Source organism: Apus apus, chromosome Z (genome assembly GCF_020740795.1).
Source record: "Apus apus isolate bApuApu2 chromosome Z, bApuApu2.pri.cur, whole genome shotgun sequence".
Lineage (NCBI taxonomy): Eukaryota > Metazoa > Chordata > Aves > Apodiformes > Apodidae > Apus > Apus apus.
In genome coordinates this window covers 77,111,910-77,130,318 of record NC_067312.1, presented here as the reverse complement: position 1 = coordinate 77,130,318, position 18,409 = coordinate 77,111,910, and the positions used below count along the sequence as shown (strand labels likewise).

Below are 18,409 nucleotides of genomic sequence, written 5' to 3'. Positions count from 1 at the left end.
GATGAAAAACACCAGCTTGGTCTGTGCCAGAGTGGCTGTCCAGGTGTTAGCAATGAATAGCATGTTATTCCTGTTTCCAAAAGCAGCACACACAGCACAGAGAGAGGTGTCAGGATGGGCATTTGATTTGAACTGGGGTAAGTGATACATCCCAGGGAACAAAGAGGGGATACCCTTCTAAAAGGCAGCCTGGTGACTTAGGGATTGCTGTGTCCCAGCTGGAATGTGGTGCAATTCATTGTGGCAAAGCTGTGGCAAAGCAGCATGAAGCATTTTTGGCTTTCGGTTGCCTGAAGTGGAATTATGCCAGTGATGAAGTTAGTCCAATATTCATAGCTTACGAATTGATCACACTTCAAAACACCACTGGGAAGGAGACTTGAAGGTCCAGCTGGGCTATGAATAACAGCATCATTAGGATTGCTAGACTAAAGCCAGAGATAATCTTTCTCCTTTTCTTTTAACTCCCAATAGAAATAGAGAGGCATTAAAATGTAGGTAGGGGAAGGAAGGAGGTTCTGCTTGTTTCAGTAACCACCACTGCTTCAATAACCTTCTAACTACACTGAGCATTTGATGTAAAAACCCTGAATTGTGTGGCACTTGCAGGACTTCTGCTGTTAACTTGTCCTTAATGATTTTATATTAATCATAGAACCATGAAGGTTGGAAGGGACCTTAAAGATCATCAAGTTCCAACTCCCCTGCAATGAGCAGTGAACCCTGCCACTAGATCAGGTTGCACAATATCAACATTAAATATCAATCAATATTAATTCATTCTGTAGTATTGTGACTTTACCAGCTGCTCTCCCCCCAAAGCACACTGTTCTTCAGTATCAATAATCCTCCTCTCTGCAGCAAACGTTGCTCATGTTGCTTTAGGCATCAGTTCTGCTGTGTGAGGGCACCCCTTCCCCTGAAGGCTCAGGAGGTCCTGACCTGTCAGGGCTTACTTGTCATATTTATCCAAACAATTGTAGGTGTCGTGGGCAGAGCAGCAGTATGAAAAGAAGCGAACTAAGCGTGGCAGCCTGAGAGACTCGGCAGAAAATCTGTTCAATGACCCCATGTGGAACCAGCAGTGGTACCTGGTAAGAGTTTGTTTCACTGGTGAACTTCGTTTGATGTCACTCCTAGCAGAGCCACTGCACTGGAGGGAGTAAATCAAGAGTCCCTCTCGTTAGCACCCGCTGCAGAGATGAGAGATCTCTCTGGTCGTATTTCCAGGCACCTTTTGATTTTCTTCCAAGTATTATTTGTGCAAAGGTTCTAAAAGCCAGTTTAGGCTGTGGCTGAGGATGGGGGTTCATACTAGAACCCACTGTAACAGTTGAAAGCTACCTGCATGATAATTTTATACTGTTTACTGCTGGAATATAAGAAGTCCCTCAGCATGTCTGAGGCTGGCCATGTATTTCCATGTTGAAATGGGTAGTGCAGAGTGCATCCTCCAGATGAAAACAAATGCAGATGGATGTGACAAGCACCTTCAGCCTCTTGGACTAGGATTTAAATAGAAGAGGGTGCCTGCAGCTCGTGTTCAGAATCTCAAGAAAAATAAATTTCCTGAGCTCTGTAGTTTCTGCCTGCACGTGACAACTCAGAAATACAGTTAATAGTATATGTTTTGGACAGGTTCTTTTGAGAGTCTGTATTTCCACTCTGCATCTGACTGTACCTTCAGTCCAGGCTTCACTGCTTTCACTCAGAGTAGGGATGGGACTAAAGATGGGTAAAACAAGTCCAGAAGAAAGGTCAAGCACAAATGTGGCCTCAGGGGCTGGAAATACCTTTCCTTTCTTCAGCTCAGCTTAGAGAAATCAGCCCCAGTTCCAGGCTGTTCATACGATGCTTTGCCTCCTTCTTTTTTTTGAGCTAGGAAAAAATGAATTATTAACTGCATGGCATAAAATAATTCCTGCAGACATATTTTCAACATAAAGAATGGTTATCTTTAAGAATGTAGCTTTTCTTTGAAGCAGAGTGTCTGTTTGCTTCTTTGCCTCTTTCCAATAGGAAGCAGGAAATTTATAAGATGTCTGTATTGGACAAGCACACACAGAGTTCAAAGAAGCAATTCTGTGAAAAAAGCAATGTCTTGCTCTCCAGGGGACATAGGGACATGGTTCCTTTTCCCACCTTTCTGTTGTTTTCACCACTTTTCCCTCTAGTGCTCATACATGAGAAACAGAAATACAGTGCTTGCCCCTGTTTGCTGTGCACATTGAATTTTTTCCTGATTAAATGCATAAACATGTTTAATGTTTTCTTCCAAAACATGTTCCTTGCCTTGTAGTAAATAACTTATTGCTACTTTATTATTATGATTAGATGGCAACAGTCTGTTCAGTGTGCCTTCAGACATCACCAGAAAATAACTATTATTTGATGGATTCTAGAGATCAAACTTGAAACCTCACAGAATTCCCTGAGCAGCAGCAATCAGAAAAGAAAGCATAAAATGAAAGAATCCTCACAACAAACTTGTTTTTCTGAGCCTCACATTGTGTGCAACATTCCTTTGGAAGTGAAGAAATTAAACACCTGCAAGCAGCTAATGTAATTATGCCCAGAGAAGCAGAAATAAAATGCACTTTTTTTTTTTTTTTTTTTCCTTTTTACATCTGTGTTTTTCATGGGGGTTTTGTGGGCATTTTCTAAATTAGATATATGTACTGCACATTTGATAGCAGAGAGGCAAAGTGACCCACTTAGGAGCTGCTCCTCAAGGAAGCTGCTGTGGAGGAGAAGGCTACAGATGATTCATGCTTCCAGTTGATTTACCACAGGAACAGTGATGAGGGTAGTAAACAGAAAGTGGTGATTCAGCACAGTTGTTCCCAACAAAACGACTGCCTTAATTGTTTCATCCATTAATTATTTTGCTCTAGCTAACTTGAACGTCAAAGGATAAAACACATTTGGGGAAGGCAGAGCTTGTGGTGCAGTGGAGAACTGTCCTGGCTTGTCCTCAGGTGGAAGAGCAGAGCTTAGCAGCTCTTGAGTATCAACTCCACATTCCAGGGTTCCTCAGTACATCCCTGCCATTCCCATCTTTCTGCTGTCTACCTCCAACAAATACAAAATGCATTTCTGCCAGTGAGGGGGTGTATCTTTCTGTGCTGCAGGTATGTGGAGGAGCTAATTTTTGTTTCATCTTTGCAAAAATTGAGCAAAATAAGCTGATTCAGAGCACCTTTGTTGGATCTGTGTAGTATTAATGGATGCAAATGTTGACATGCTTTATTCCTCTCTGTCTCCCAGCAAGATACAAGAATAACTCCATCCCTGCCCAAACTGGATCTCCATGTTATCCCAGTATGGCAAAAAGGGATCACAGGCAAGGGTGTTGTCATCACAGTACTAGATGATGGCCTGGAGTGGAATCACACTGACATCTACACTAACTATGTAAGTTTGGGCATTAGGATGCTATGGAATAAAGTGATCAATTGTCAAGGTGATACACAGACTCTTTTCCAGCTTGCTGTCTGTTCCATAAGTCAGCTCTGACAGCACAGAGACTGAAATATTTGCCTTAGGCATAATTTGGAACCTGGTCTGTGTCACAGGAAGCTGGATGTTACTTAGCAATAATAGCAGGGGGTTTTTTTGTTTGTTTGTTTTGTTTTTTCTCTCAGTGGATTTAGTTCCCAAGCATGTTTGTGTACAGTGGTTTAATCCTGAATTATTAAAGCTCCTTGAAAAATTTATGGAATTGTTAATGCCCATCAAATTCTACCAGCTTGATTGCTGTCAACATGAACCACACCAAGTACATAAGTACTGACTCTAGAACACATTTTGTTGCACATTTTAAAATGCATTTTCTGGTTGTCTGAAGTAATTCTGTTGTGTTTGGGGTTTTTTTTCAATGTAGGACCCACAGGCAAGTTATGATTTCAATGACAATGACCACGATCCCTTTCCTAGATATGACCCAACAAATGAAAACAAGTGAGTAACCTCCCAGTTGTGTGAAGAGAACCAAACATTATTAGCATTATTAATTTGTGTCTTAGACCATGCAAAGGCAGAAATACCCATGTATGTCCCCAGTGACAATGGTATCATGAAAGGAAACATTCATGTCACCATCACTGTGAAAAACTGTTCCTTGGTGTCCAGGAGAAACCTCCTGTGTTCCAGTTTGGACAAAGATTTGCATGCTCCTCTGGCACAAACACTGAAAATGAAGGAAATTTAATTCCCAGATCAAGAGCTTTGTAATTTTAACCCCTCTACAATGTCCTGAATTTCTTCATATTCCTCTATATGTAAGGTACTGGTACATTTCTGTAAGCTGAAGGAGACAATCTGCTCATGTGTGTGTTTCTAGAATGATACTTCCCTTAGCAGGCTCTTATTTCAGTTCTCTGCTTTGCACTGGGAATTTTAAAATAATATGTCTGCAATGAAGGGCTCTGGAGGAGATTGTGCCTTCTCAGAGGGACCTACCAAGAAACCCATCCCTTCGGGTCAGCTTCTCTAGCTAAGGATGCTGTTTCCCACTTTTGTTGGTACCTTGAAGGGCTTGTAGCTCAGTGCAGGCAGTCACAGGTGAAGCTTCTGGCCTCTGTTTCTGTGGGTATGACACATGGTCAGACACTGGAGGAGGCTGCATTAACTCCTGGGGCAACCTTTCTGTCTCTTCTGAGGTGTATGGAAGCTCTGTTCAGACCCTATTTGGCCTAAATGTCCTCAAGGTAATAAAAAAACCTGTGAAGTTTCCAAGGGTGTGAACACAAGGCAACCATCCAGTTCACTCAGGGGACTTGTGGCATCTTCTCTGATGCCCTCTCTGGTTTCCTCTCTGATACTCTGCGGAAGATCTCGAAGGGTCTGTCACACCTGGGTGTACCCCTGGTAATTCAGGATGGATTTTGCCCATCGGGAAGAAGAGAGAAGGGACCAGACAGATGATCCTTGAGGTCCCTCCCAACCTGGAATTCTGTGGTTCTGTGGCCTCTTTAAAAGCTGATAGACAGAAGCCAGTTTTTTACAGCAGCATCCACAACATAAATCAGTGTATGGGGGGGAGGGAAATAAAAATCAATCAAAAGATAAATGTGCCATGAGCAAGATCTGAAAAATCACATTTCTACTTTGTTACAGAGCTATTTAAGAGCAAGAAGCCAGTATAGTTTTGTTGCAATAACATTATCTGTTAAATCTACCTGTATTGCCTCTAATATTTGCTCATAAGTGAATGGAGTTCAGGCCAGAAGCATTCAAACACTTCATTGAAAAACAGTCTGTAGTATTGAGTAATACAAGTCTTTTACAATCACACTTACATCAAGGTTTCCTCTACTGTAGAGCAAGAGTCACCTCTGACAAAAAAGTAATCGCATAGGAGGTAGTTGGTTACAAAATAGATGCAGCAATGGTGAGGATGCTTTAAACTTGCTGAAATCCCAGACAAATACAGTCATTAAAAAAAGTATAAGTCTGAGTAAAAAAGACTTGTATCATATTTCTGTCTGAAGAAGTTTAGCAGCTTTTCAGCCCCATAATTTTACTCTACTTTTGCACTCTACTAAAATACTGGTATCTAAGAGGTCTACAAAATTCTGTGCGACTTGAATTAGGTATTTATCATTTCATCACAATGATAATTTGGTCATTAAGTAGCTAAAATTGTATTAATTGAAGCCTAAGAGAGACAAGGTTTTTTTCTACCACATATATACAACTCAAAAGCTATCCAATAGCTCCTTTGCAGTCATTTAATGGAAGACTTCACCAAGCCAAGAATGTCATTGATGGTCTCTGAGTACATTACACAAATTGTTTATTCATCCTGTATTTATTCAGGCATGGGACACGGTGTGCAGGAGAAATTGCCATGCAAGCCAACAACAGAAAATGTGGAGTTGGAGTAGCCTACAATGCCAAGGTTGGAGGTAAGAAAAGGAGAATAATTAGATGTCTAATATGAAAACCAGAGGGCTCCTGAGAAGGGCTGCATGTTTTCAGCTGCCAATAATCTGAAATATGAATGATTGGTCCTTCTCAGGAAGCATCAATCTGTCAGTATGAGGTTACAAAATCCTGTCTGGCCATAGGGCAGTGTTAGGCCCAAAGGACAGCAATCCTTGGATGTCAGCATCCTCTGGAATTGGATTGTCAGTTGCATGTGGGAAGGGTGTGTAATAGCAGCAACAACAGCACAGGTGATGGTGATTACGATGGCAGTAATAATAATGACAACAGTAATAAGCAACAACCCACATTTTACCCAGATATAAGACTGTGTCTCTTGAGGAATGATGGCCTCACTTCTCATAATTGGTCATCCTGGAATGAGGTGGCATGGGGGGAAGGAGAGGAATTGAGTAGAGTGAAAACAAAAATATACAGATTTACACCCACCTTTGCTTGCAGCATATTGTTTCCATCTACACCATTACATTCAAAAGGTCATGTCAGTCAAGATACTCAGACTGCTGTGGTTTTTATTTCAACAGCTTACTTCCCTGCTATCATCATAAGTTAATTCTGAAAATAAGTAGAGTCTTGCTTGCCTGTCAGTCAATAATATTGCCTTTTTTTTTTTTTTTTTAACCAGTGACTGAAAGTTTAATCTATTCAAGGTTTATGAAATAGTCATGATCAAAGTATCAGTTGCAAATGATTATTTAGCTCAGAGGAAAATGCTTCTACAGTCCTACTTTTTTCCGTTGCTCTTTTTTTTTTCCCCTGTAAACCAGAGGGGTGATGAGTGGCAACTGACACCCGTAACTGCTGTTCCCAGCACTTCATTCTGGTGTTTGTGGGTTCCCATTTTCTCGGCTGAGCTGTCACAGATGTCAGCTCTGCAGCCTGCCTTTGCCATAATGCATTGTGCTGTCACGGGCTGTTTAAATAAAACATCTCACTCAGAAGGCGAAGATGCCAAATTTTCAAAGCAGGGCAAAATGGATGAAGCTGCAAAGATGTCTGAACTCCCTCTGGGCCCATATTTTAAGGCACTTGCATCTACAGAGAAGATTCTTCCACAGCTATTTGCATATGCTCTGTGCTCATTTGCAAATGCAAACCAGAGATGTGTGCAGGGTGATTTGTCTGGAAAAGGAGAAAAAAACAATCAGGAGGAAAAGCAGTCCAGCAACCCAGATTATCCAGAAAGCTGCTTGTAGCTGGGTGGGGAGAGAGGAGAAAGAAGAGAAAAGCTGAAATGAATTGTGAGCTATTACTTGTGCCCAGCCTGATTAAGATGGAGATGTAACAAAAATATGTTTGAAGAGCAATAGGAGAAGTCTTCACAGGAGTCAGATAAATTTGGAGTGGCTGAACATCGAAAGGCTTTTTTCATGTTCCAAGCTATCCAGGATTCATTTCTTCACAGGCTTTCTTTTCTCCTTTTTTTTTTTTTATTTTTTTCTCTTTTTACATCCATGAAATCAGGGATTACATACTTCTGATGGACATTAGTTCAGGATGGCTTCTTTAAGTGGCTGTTTGCTTGTAGCAGTTGCCATGCTGGGTAACCCCCATGGTCCACAGCCAGCGCTTCATCTTGGATGCTCAGCAATAGCTGCTGTAGGGAGGGAAGCCCTGACATTTGGGATGCCTTGTTCTTTAACATGCAGCGTCAGAGGTTGGCTTAACTTTGCCTGGAGAGGCAGAGCAAAACATTCCATTCAGAATTTTTTGTTTTCCATGGAAAGTTGACTTTAGTAATCCTGAGCGTTCTCACATCGGTGCCTGGCCCTGTTTTGAAACCTGGCTTTATCTCTTCAGTACTTTGTGGCTGTTGAATCCCATTGGCTTTTCTGTGCTCTGTGTGAAGGAGAAAAAAAAAAAAAAAAAAAAAAAAAAAGAAGAAAATACTTCTTAATGCTAATTTTCAAAGTGACACCTTTCAGCATCCTCTGACAGTCACCCCTTGCTCTGCATGCAGCCAGGAGACGTCTGTGCATTGATCACCTTTGGGGCAGCACAGGGGGGGTGTATATTGATGCACACACAGCCCTGGCACTGTGCTGTGATGTTCCTCTGGTGCTGCCATGGAAATCAAATGATTAAGAAGCTCCATTTTACAGAGGTCTGGGCTGAGAGTTCCCGCATAGTGACGTGCTGCTAAAAATAGCCTTCTGCCAGGCAGGCACATGTATGTGTCTGAAATTACCTTGGGCTTTGCCCTTTGGTTCTGTGGGACTGCTGGAGGGAGCAAGGATGTGCAAGAACAGGAAAGAGTTTATGCAGGAGGACATAATTGGAGTCTGCTTAGGGAAGTATCACTGCAGTCATCAAATCCCTTGACTTAAGCAGGCAGGGGTTTTGGAGGTGGCAGAGACACAGCAGTGTGGGTTTTCTTCCTTGAGCTGTTTCCACCAGTGTGTGGTCAGTGTTCTCGTTTTCTTTCTTATTGCATTATTTATCTGCAGAGCTGCTTTTCTCTTCCTCCGTGGGAATTATCTGTATGCCACCCTCTGCCTTTCCAGTATTTCATCGTGTGTTGCAAGCTCACATCCAGGGCTTGCAGTCATTTCCACACAGGCAGATCTCTGCTCACAGCAGAGTGGCATGAGAGAATCTCACAATTCTGAGCCAGCTGAAAAATGGGTATTCAAAATGTTACAAGTTTAAGCCTCACCAGGGTAAGTGGCTTTGTTAGTACCTGAGGCACAGGATATGCCTTGATTCTTCTCCCAGCTTTGTGAGCAACAGTGGAGTAGCAGTGGTTGAGCAGATTAACTCCTTTGTCTGTTCTAGCCACTAATTAATATGAAATAATAAAGCTGAGCTTTATCTCAGAGGTATAATGAGTCTTAGAGGCCAGCCATTTGGGAAAAGAATGATGCTTACAGTCTATTTTTTTTTTTTCCCTGCTTGGTAGTATAAAAAAAGAACAAGACACTGAGCTGCAAGGACAGGCTTGGGGTTTTTTCTTCTTTTTCATTTTTTTGATAGAACAAACACATTTTGCCTGCTGCACTTTGGAAAAAAATCCCTGTTTATGTGGAAAACACCAGAAAAAGGGTAGTTATAATTCACCAAGTGCCAGCAACGTTGCAGCTGCTGTAGTGCTAACTTGCCAAGCCCAAGACAACCCAGACATTTTTATTGCTTGAAAACACAGGCTGCATCCTGACTGCCATGGCTCTCCTGTTGCTGCTGTTGCTGGGAGAGCCATGCCATAGTGGGAACTCTGCCAGGCTCTGCTGTTTCTGTCCTCCTCCAGCACTGGGCAGGGGTAGCAGCCCTGCTGCAGAGCCAGGGCTCTGCAGGGCCAGAGATCCAGTGCGGATCAGCCGCCTGCTGCTGAATTTTAAGTACCACTGAGGTCAGGCTTGCACTGAAGAAGATTAGATCATGCAGTTCCTAATAAAATGTTAATGGCTAGATAGATACCTCTGGCATCTCTGGGTGGCTTGCGTTTGGAAAAACGTGGCTGTGAAGCAGCAGTGAGAATTTTTTGTGGTGAGGATTAAAGAGCTGGTGAAATAGCAGCGTGACAAAGACAGCAAGACCTTAGTGACTGGGAGGACAAAGCGCTTCAGTTGGGAAATTCAGAACTATATCTTTGAACTAGAACTCTTAGGACCCTTAAAAGTAATGTTGGTAAAACCTATTTAGTTCAAGTGACAGTTTAGTTTAGCAGTTTGAGAAGCCTTTGTTGCAGATTTAACAGGGAGGAAGAAAGAGTCAAGAAGGAACTTGAGCTAATGAGAAAAATCAGGAACCATAAGCAAAACATCATCTTGGCTCTCTGTGGAAAGAGAGAAAGAAGTAAGTAAGAGGCAGCCAAGATTTTTAAAGGTTAGGGGTTTTTTTTAATGGTTGTAGAGGGCACTGAGCTTTGCAAATAAGGGTTAGTCTGCTCTATCACCCTGACATGAGCTGTCCTGGGTATGGCTTACATGAACAGCAGGAGCCTGTCATTGCATTAGTTATGGTTTAATTTTGCTGGAAACTTAACAAACAGTTAACAAAGACAAAGAGGAAGGCACAGAATGTAAATCAAATGTGCTTTTGATTTTTTCTTTAAGGTATACGTATGCTGGATGGAATAGTGACTGATGCTATTGAAGCCAGTTCAATTGGTTTCAATCCAGAACACGTGGATATTTACAGTGCAAGCTGGGGCCCTAATGATGATGGCAAAACTGTGGAGGGACCTGGAAGACTGGCACAGAAGGCTTTTGAGTATGGGATAAAACAGGTACTGTACCTAAGAGAAAGAGACAATATAATGAGGCAGAGAATGGAATTTTAAAATGGTTGATATCAGGGAAGAAAGCAAAATAGTTTGTGCTCTCTTAGCTCAAACATATCTGAAAAGGGAGAGGTAGATTTTAGTAGTACAGGTCACAGAAATTGCCAGCCAGAAGAGGACTTTTCAAAAAAGCACCATTAGAGCTTTCTAAGCTGGTTTTAAGCTGCCTTTCTCCAGAGGTAAATTTCTTTCTCCATCCTTACTTTTGCTGCCTTTGTCTTGCTTTGCTCCCCACCCTTCCCTGCTGCTGGTTTTGCACTGAACAGTAATTGGATTTCTGCACTGAAAGCCTATAAAATTTAATACAAAATTTCTGCCTCGTGAGTATTTTGCTGTGTGAAATGGTGATGCATTTTAGCACCCCGTGGGTGGGCTTGTGTTGTATTAATTGCATTAGTCTATAAATTGATGTGTATTATGTTCCAGTTAAAATGAAGGTAGTAAAAATGCATGATGAATAATGGAAATAATGCTTTTGCAGTTCTTTTTTGAGTTACCCTTTTTAGATGTGGTTGGATGATAAATAGGGTTCAAACTGAGAGCTACCTGGGATATATTGATAAAAACTACTCTTGCTCTTGCCAGTGAGGTGAAAAGACACCCAAAGATGGACAGTGAGGAGGACCAAATCAGACAGGAGAGAAGAGAAATGGAGGAAAGATTGAAGGACTGAAGCAAAGAGAAGAGGATTTCGGAAGCAGGGCAGTAAACATTAGCAGACAGAAGGAGGGAAGAGGAAAGGAAAGTCTGGGAGCTGAGAAACGTACTCTGGGAGGAGAATGGAGGCTGCAAGGAGTGGGCTGGTGATGAACAGAGATGTTAGTCCATAGGCAGGCAGCAAGAGAGGAGGGGGAATTAAAGGCAATAATCAGGGAACCAATGTTCAGCTGTTGTAACCCTGAAAGAGCAGGTGAAGAAATGTATCCTTTTCTACAACTTATTTTATGTCTGAAGGGGAGCAAATCTACCCATCAATTTGCCAGGCTTCCTTTTGCAAGGGTGTGGGTGGTCTCCCTTCTACTTAAAGACAAACAGAGTTGAGGTTGCCACTAACTTTCATTCCTGATGCCTTCATTGCTGGTAAAGCCCTTGAGTGTTTGGCCTTAAGTGTCTGAGAGAGAGTCAGAATCACAGGATCTTAGGGGTTGGAAGGGACCTCCAGAGATCATTGAGTCCCACCCCCCTGCCAGAGCAGGACCAAAACCAGGGCAGGTCACTCAGAAAGGCATCCAGACAGGTCTGGAAAGTCTCCAGAGAAGGAGACTCCACAGCCTCCCTGGGCAGCCTGTCCCAGGGCTCTGTCACCCTCACAGCAAAGAAGTTCTTCCTCATGTTCAGGTGGAACTTCCTGGGCTCCAGTTTGAATCCATTGCCCCTCGTCCTGTCCCAGGGCACAAGTGACAAGAGCTTGTCCTGCCTTCTTGCTGCCCTCATGTATTGATAGACATTCATTAGATCCCCCTCAGGCTTCTCCTCTCCAGACTGAACAGCCCCAGGTCTCTCAGCCTTTCCCCATCAGATGTTCCAGTCCCTTCATCATCCTCGTAGCCTCCCCTGGACTCTCCCCAGTAGATCCCTGTCCCTCTGGAACTGGGGAGCCCAGAACTGGGCACAACACTCCAGGTGTGGTCTCACTAGTGCAGAGCAGGTGGGAAGGAGAACCTCCCTCTGCCTGCTGGACACACTGTTCTTAATGCCCCCCAAGATACCATTGGCCTTCTTGGCCACCAGGGCACATTGTTGTTCCATGGAGAACTTGTCTAGCAGGACCCCAAGGTCCTTCTCCAGGGAGCTGCTCTCCAGCAGATCACCTCCTGGCCTGTCCTGGTGCATATTGTTGTTCCTACCCAGGTGCAGGACTCTGCACTTGCTCTTGTTGAATCTCATGAGGTTCCTCTTTGCCCAAGCTCTCCAGCCTGTCCAGATCTCACTGCACACACACTGGTAGAGCTCTCAGTGAGATCAAAGCAGGTGGTTACCTCTGCCGGTGCTTTTCTGGACTGCAGCCTTTCTTTTCAAAGGAACATACTACCTGACTTTCTGTAGATGACGTGGCTTGTCCTTCCCATCTTGGCAGCTGCTGTCACAAAAAGTACAGCCTGCTTTATTTTTAACATCTCAAGCGTGGCAAATGTCTTAGCACTTGCATGAATAGCTTCAAACATCATCTGAGTGTGATAGCAGGAATCTGCATTTCTCCTGCTTTTCCCGTCTCTTCACAGTGCACACAGCTTCAGAACTTTTGCTCTTCATGCAGAGAGGACTTTTCCTTTCCTCTGGAGGACTGTGGCAGCTTCGGATTGCACAGGGCCACACGTGTGTCCTCTGTGACAGCTGTGCTGGCACACGTGCTGCCAGCATCAGCGGGCATCTCCCTCATTACCCACTGGAGACCAGAGCAGGGAGGGAACGGGGTTATTTCTGGAGGCTGGTGGTGCTGGCCCACAGATCTGTAGGAACAGGGAGGGTTTTCAGCCAGGTGTGCTTGCTGGTTCAGTGCCTTCCAGCGAGTGCTAACTGTGAGAGGCTTCCTTAGGAACAGCAAATGGGTGTGGAAATCATATTATGTCATATTTTTCGTTCTTACTGCTTACCCAAACCTCTGTGATACGGGAGAGGCAAGTGAAATAAACCCTGATCAACTTGCCATTTATTAAAAAAAAAACCAACACAGGCATTTTTCCTGTCAGTGTTCAGGACCAAAACAGCAGCGTGTGAGAAAACTTGCCTGTTGAGGACAGGCTCTGTTAAAAGCCTGCTCTCAGGAACGTTGCTGTGGCTGAAACAGGAAACCTAGACCAGTCAGACTGAGAGGTGTGCTGTAGGGTGTGAAGCAGGACACCTCAGGCAGCTGGTTTCTCCTTTCTCTTCTGCACGGCTTATGGCAAACTGTCTGTTTCAACCTGCAGATGTTTGATTTATTAGGCTTTTTTTTGGGTGGCGGAGTTGTTCAGGGTAGATGTCAGAGCCTGAAATCTCCCTGATAACCACTCATTTCCATTTCCTCCAGGGCCGGAATGGGAAAGGCTCCATTTTTGTGTGGGCTTCTGGGAACGGAGGCCGCCAGGGTGACAACTGTGACTGTGACGGCTACACTGACAGCATCTACACTATCTCCATTAGCAGTGCTTCCCAGCAAGGCCTTTCCCCCTGGTACGCAGAGAAGTGCTCTTCAACTCTGGCCACAGCATACAGCAGTGGGGATTATACTGACCAAAGAATTGTAGGTTGTTTTTACCGGATTCAGCACAAACGTAGAAACGTGTTGCGTGTGCACATTGCAAGTGAGAGCTCTTCAGTGCCTGCTTTCAAGTGCCTGCTTTGTGCTGTGTGTTACGTGCATGGTGCTTTTGCCTTGGGACAGGGAGGGATTTGTAATCCCCCCAAAAAAAAAAAGTGTCTCCTGGACCACCTCCTGCTGTAGAGGAAGTCGCTGTGTCAGTGCAGTTACAGCAGCATGCTGAGTTTGCTCCTGGTGCATGACAGACCTCTCTGCATGAAGTTTGATACGGGCCCGTTCTTCAGAAAGGGCAGATGAAGCAAGATTTAGAGGGAAAAAGAACCTGTGAAATTACTGTCCCCCGTGAGTCAGTGCCTCTGGCACACCTTGCCATTAGCTTTGGGGAGATTGTCAGCCCCTCAGCTGCCGCTTAGGACACAGCAACAGTCCTTCCAAACCTGCTACAGGTACTCAGCAAGCAGGCAGAGCAGCCCGTGTGCCTTCATTAGCTGTGCAAGAAATAACTTCTGCTGAAGAAAATTGCTGTGATAAAATAGTGTTAAAGGACCTGCAATTTCTGTTCTGCCCTGGTGAATGCTAATTTTACAATAAACTACTTTGAAGGGGATTAAACAGAGTCATTACAAGTTAGCCAGGAGATCAGCCCTTCCTAAGTGGCTTCTCTTCATAGCTGAGATCTAGACACATGGGCAGATGAATTTGCCATTTAATTTCCAAATAAAGCACGTGTTTCATTGCAAATTATAGTTCTTCTGCTGAAGAGGGAGCAGAACACCAGTACCAATCCTTATGAGTAATTTTTGAGCAAGCAGTAATTTTAAATGTTCTAGGCCCAACACAGTGATCTGTTTTTATGATTCACCAGTAAGCCTGAAACACTTATTGTGAAACCTTAGATGTTCAGTGTGGGAGTATTTTGTTCCAATACAAAGCGTTTTGATACAAAAATTACAGCTGAAGTTAGAAAGAGTGTCTTGGAATAGGAATTAATTTAAACATCCATCACTTTCTGTGCAGGTGAGGAATGCATTAATATGCACCAGGTAAAGGGATACGTGGTCCTGTTTGTGAATGTGGATATGATTGTGTTTGCAACTGTTTATTCAAGCAGTCTGGGTTTGGGTTTTTTTTTGTGTGTGGTTTTTTTTTGTTTTGTTTTGTGTTTTTTTTTTCTCTCAGACAAGTGCTGATCTTCACAATGAATGTACAGAGACTCACACTGGGACCTCTGCTTCTGCACCACTGGCAGCAGGAATCTTTGCTCTGGCGCTGGAAGCAAAGTGAGATGTCACAGTTCCCTTTGAAACTCCCCTCCCAGCCAGCCCACCATCTTCCCTGAAGTCTTGCCCAGCTGGAGCTGGCACCACCCTGTGCTGCAGCTCCGTTTTTTGTCAGGCAGACTTGCTCAGCACAATGACAAAAAAATAAGCAGCTGTTTGTTTCAACACCTTCCTAGCAAAGCAGGACCAGCATATGACCATTTTAGTCCATTTTGTGCGTTTTTTAACGAGTTCTGGTCAGTTGCACTTAGAGGCAGAGAGGTTGCCCGTGGATCAGGGGAACATAATTTGGAGACAATTGGTTGCAGGAGTTTAAATTCAGTCTTTAGTAAGTTGACAGAAAATTCTCTGTCAGCGATGAGACATAAAATGGAAGGTACCCAAGCTTGGCTGTCAGAGCAGGCAGGTGCAGGCCCTGCAGGGCTGGTGGCCAGAATGTGTGACTTGGAGAGGGCAAAAACCAGCAGGACAGGACAGGACAGGACAATGGCTGGTCCACAGAAAATACTTCAGGCATTAGGGTACTTGCATGGTGTAGGTTCAGCTCCATGTTCTGTTGCACACTTCCTTGGTGCCATAAGCCAAGGTGCTTTGTGCCATATTTTAGAGGGGGGTGAGATTCACAGGCAGAATCAACACCCAGTGAATTTGCAAAGTTCACATCCCATGAAAACTGGTGGGAAGTGCTAATTTTGCTGGTTAACTTTAGAAGCCTGAATAGATTTGAAGAATTTGACTCTAGTCTTGCCAGATACCCTTCTTAATTTACACAGAAATCTTGTCTACCTGGAGAAATGTTGTGAGGATAAGCATGTGACATGCTGTACATTCTGGAACAGTGGGATGCCACATACATCCAGAGCATGCTCTGTTGCAGACTGATAATAGAAAGGAAAATGATAAATAGGCCAGAAAACAATTAACCAGGAACGTTTCCTCAACAGCCCAAATCTAACATGGAGGGATATGCAGCACTTGGTGGTGTGGACCTCCGAGTATGATCCTCTGGCTGGGAATCCAGGATGGAAAAAGAACGGGGCAGGACTGATGGTGAACAGTCGGTTTGGGTTTGGACTTCTCAATGCCAATGCTTTGGTGGATTTAGCTGATCCCAAGAGGTGGAAAGGTGTGCCAGAGAAGAGAGAGTGCATTGTCAAAGACAAGAGCTTTGAACCGAGGTAAGAATTTGCATTCTAAGTAAGCATTCTAACTAAGAGTAACTAAGCTCTGTCTATCCTAGCGAGGCCCGAAGGACAATGTTCTGCACAGATTGCTCTGAGCTGGACTCAGAGATTTATTCTGATATGTTGATTCTGCCTTATTGTTATTCCTTAGGATCAGGCAAGCAGCACTGGTTTGCTTGCCTTTTTTTAGTGTAAGACTGATGGAAATCACTATCATGAAGCCTTAATAAGAGGTAAGATTATTAAGTCTGCATGTGTAGCCAGTGTGTGTATAGATGATCCTGTGAGACAACCCGCTCAGGTCAGGTAAGAATGTTCAGGCCAGCAACAGCAGACCAGTAAAAAGATACCAAAGTCTCACAGGCATTTAAAAATAAAAGTCTGTGATGGTCTTAGCAGTTCTTCTCCTGTGACAAGGCAAAGAATATGTTGAAATCCAGGTTATAACGCTGAGTTTTAGTCACATCCTTAGCACATCTCTCACCAGGCAGAAATGTCTCAAGGGCTGACTGAAAAGACACAGCAGCCACATTCACAAGGGCTCCCAGCATAGTGAGCCTCAGCTGAGCTCAACCTACAGGTAAGTTACAGAGTCAGTCAGCTGGTTAATCAGTAAGGATACCTGGGCTGGTTTTGTGGCTTGTTCACTTAGGGGTTTGTTGTCTAGTAAAAATTCAGCTGTTTCAAAGGTCAAAATTATACTGTGTGAGTGCACCAAAAATAAGTCTATAGAAACATATTACAGTGATTAGGGCTGTCACTGCTTGGCAACCTTATTATTTATGCTATTTTCCTATCAATTTGCTTTTATCAGCTCTCTCCACAGAGTGCTGATCCAGTACTGACATATGTAATACTTGCTGTTTATGAGGTTTTATTGCAGTGTTTTATATGACTTTAGAAAAACAAAGATCCCAAGATTCTGAGTTTAGAATTATTTCTGTGGAGGTAAAGATACCCCTTTCTCATTAGAAATTATGGAAATTGGGCTGAGAAACCTGGCCTGGTGGAGATGTCCCTGCCCATGCAAGGGGGTAGGAACTAGATGGTCTTTAAGGTCCCTTCCAACCCAAACTGTGCTGGAATTCTCTGAAAGCTATGCAGAGCACCTCTCTGTACAGAGAGTGTGCAAGGAATGAGTTTCTTTTCCTGGAAATGGCACGGATAACAAAGGGTTAAAATGGCTCTGCCCTCTGTGGTATTTTAACTCCATTATAACAGCTCTTCTGGTTATTTGAATGAGGGAAATAAGACTAAGCCTGACACAGTCTTCTGATGCAGCTGACAGCAAAGACTTGTTTGTAGTTTCTGAGGGCTGAGGAGGTGTTGCCAGAAACCCTGGGTGATCAGACTTCCAGGGTGGGTTGCAGGAGGCTGATGTAGTGCCCATCACTTGGTCCACGTCAGTGTCATCTGAGCTTCCAGGACTTCCCGTGGTTTTCACTGGAGCATGAAATAAAAATAAAAATAAAAAAGGGAATGTAGAAATTGCCTTTCTTCCTTTCTCTTCATTCTGAAGTGGGTGTTAAAACGTGTCACTTGCGCCTCATGTCGTGACGCAGAGCCAGAAGTTTCTGTGGGTAATCAAAGACCTCCTGTCATTTTGCCAGGCTGCTAAGGGCAAATGAGGAAGTCATCATTGAAATCCCCACAAAAGCCTGCGAGGGTCAAGAAAACTCCATTGCCTCTTTGGAGCACGTGCAGCTGGAGACGACGATTGAGTATTCCCGCAGAGGCGACCTGCACGTCACTCTGATATCTCCGTCAGGTATGGGAGGCAGAGACAGGCTTTGTGTTACTGGAAGGGTTGTCAGGCATTGGAACCTGCTGCCCAGGCTGAGTCACCATGTCTGGAGGTGTTTAAAAGCCATCTAGGGGTGGTGCTGGGGGGTATGGCTCAGTGCTGGGCTTGTTGGAGTTGGGCTTGATGGGCTTTTTTCAGTGGTGACCAGTGATAGGACAAGGAGGAATGGATACAAATTGGAGCATAGGAGGTTTAAGGTGAATATCAGAAAAAAAATTTTTACTGTGAGAGTGACAGAGCACTGGAACAGGCTGCCCAGAGAGGTTGTGGAGTCTTCTTCACTGGAGACATTCAAAACCTGCCTGGACACGTTCCTGTGTGATGTGCTCTGGGTGACCCTGCTCTGGCGGGGGGGTTGGACTGGGTGATCTTTCCAGGTCCCTTCCCACCCCTAGGATTCTATGATTCTATCTTGAAGGTCTTTTCCAAATGAAGTGGTTCTGTGATTCTGGGTATTTCATGATAAACAACCTCTGTGTTCTGCTGTGGTTTAAAAAAGGGCTAAACAGGTGGTTAGGCAAATCTGGTCACCTCCAACAGGTGAGTGTCAGGACCAAGCATCCTAGGGGCTGGAGAACTGGTTCTCTGAAAGCCCTTCTGAGCCTTCCTGGGTGCTGAGTTGTTTTAGAGAGGAGAGGTTTGAAAATCATCCTTCAGATGATAAAAGCATAA

The 18,409-nt window shown here is 43.9% G+C and overlaps 1 protein-coding gene across 1 annotated transcript in view; it reads left to right on the top strand.

Annotated features, from left to right (window-relative positions):
• Window positions 1-18,409, top strand: part of PCSK1 (proprotein convertase subtilisin/kexin type 1) — a 31,179-nt gene that overhangs the window by 4,405 nt on the left and 8,365 nt on the right. The window contains exons 3-11 of the mRNA XM_051643527.1: window positions 984-1,094; window positions 3,268-3,414; window positions 3,884-3,960; window positions 5,821-5,909; window positions 10,002-10,174; window positions 13,239-13,451; window positions 14,649-14,749; window positions 15,694-15,927; window positions 17,544-17,701. Coding sequence (XP_051499487.1) covers window positions 1,071-1,094; window positions 3,268-3,414; window positions 3,884-3,960; window positions 5,821-5,909; window positions 10,002-10,174; window positions 13,239-13,451; window positions 14,649-14,749; window positions 15,694-15,927; window positions 17,544-17,701 — 1,216 coding nt within the window. The 5' untranslated portion in view covers window positions 984-1,070. The remainder of the gene's footprint in view (window positions 1-983; window positions 1,095-3,267; window positions 3,415-3,883; window positions 3,961-5,820; window positions 5,910-10,001; window positions 10,175-13,238; window positions 13,452-14,648; window positions 14,750-15,693; window positions 15,928-17,543; window positions 17,702-18,409) is intronic.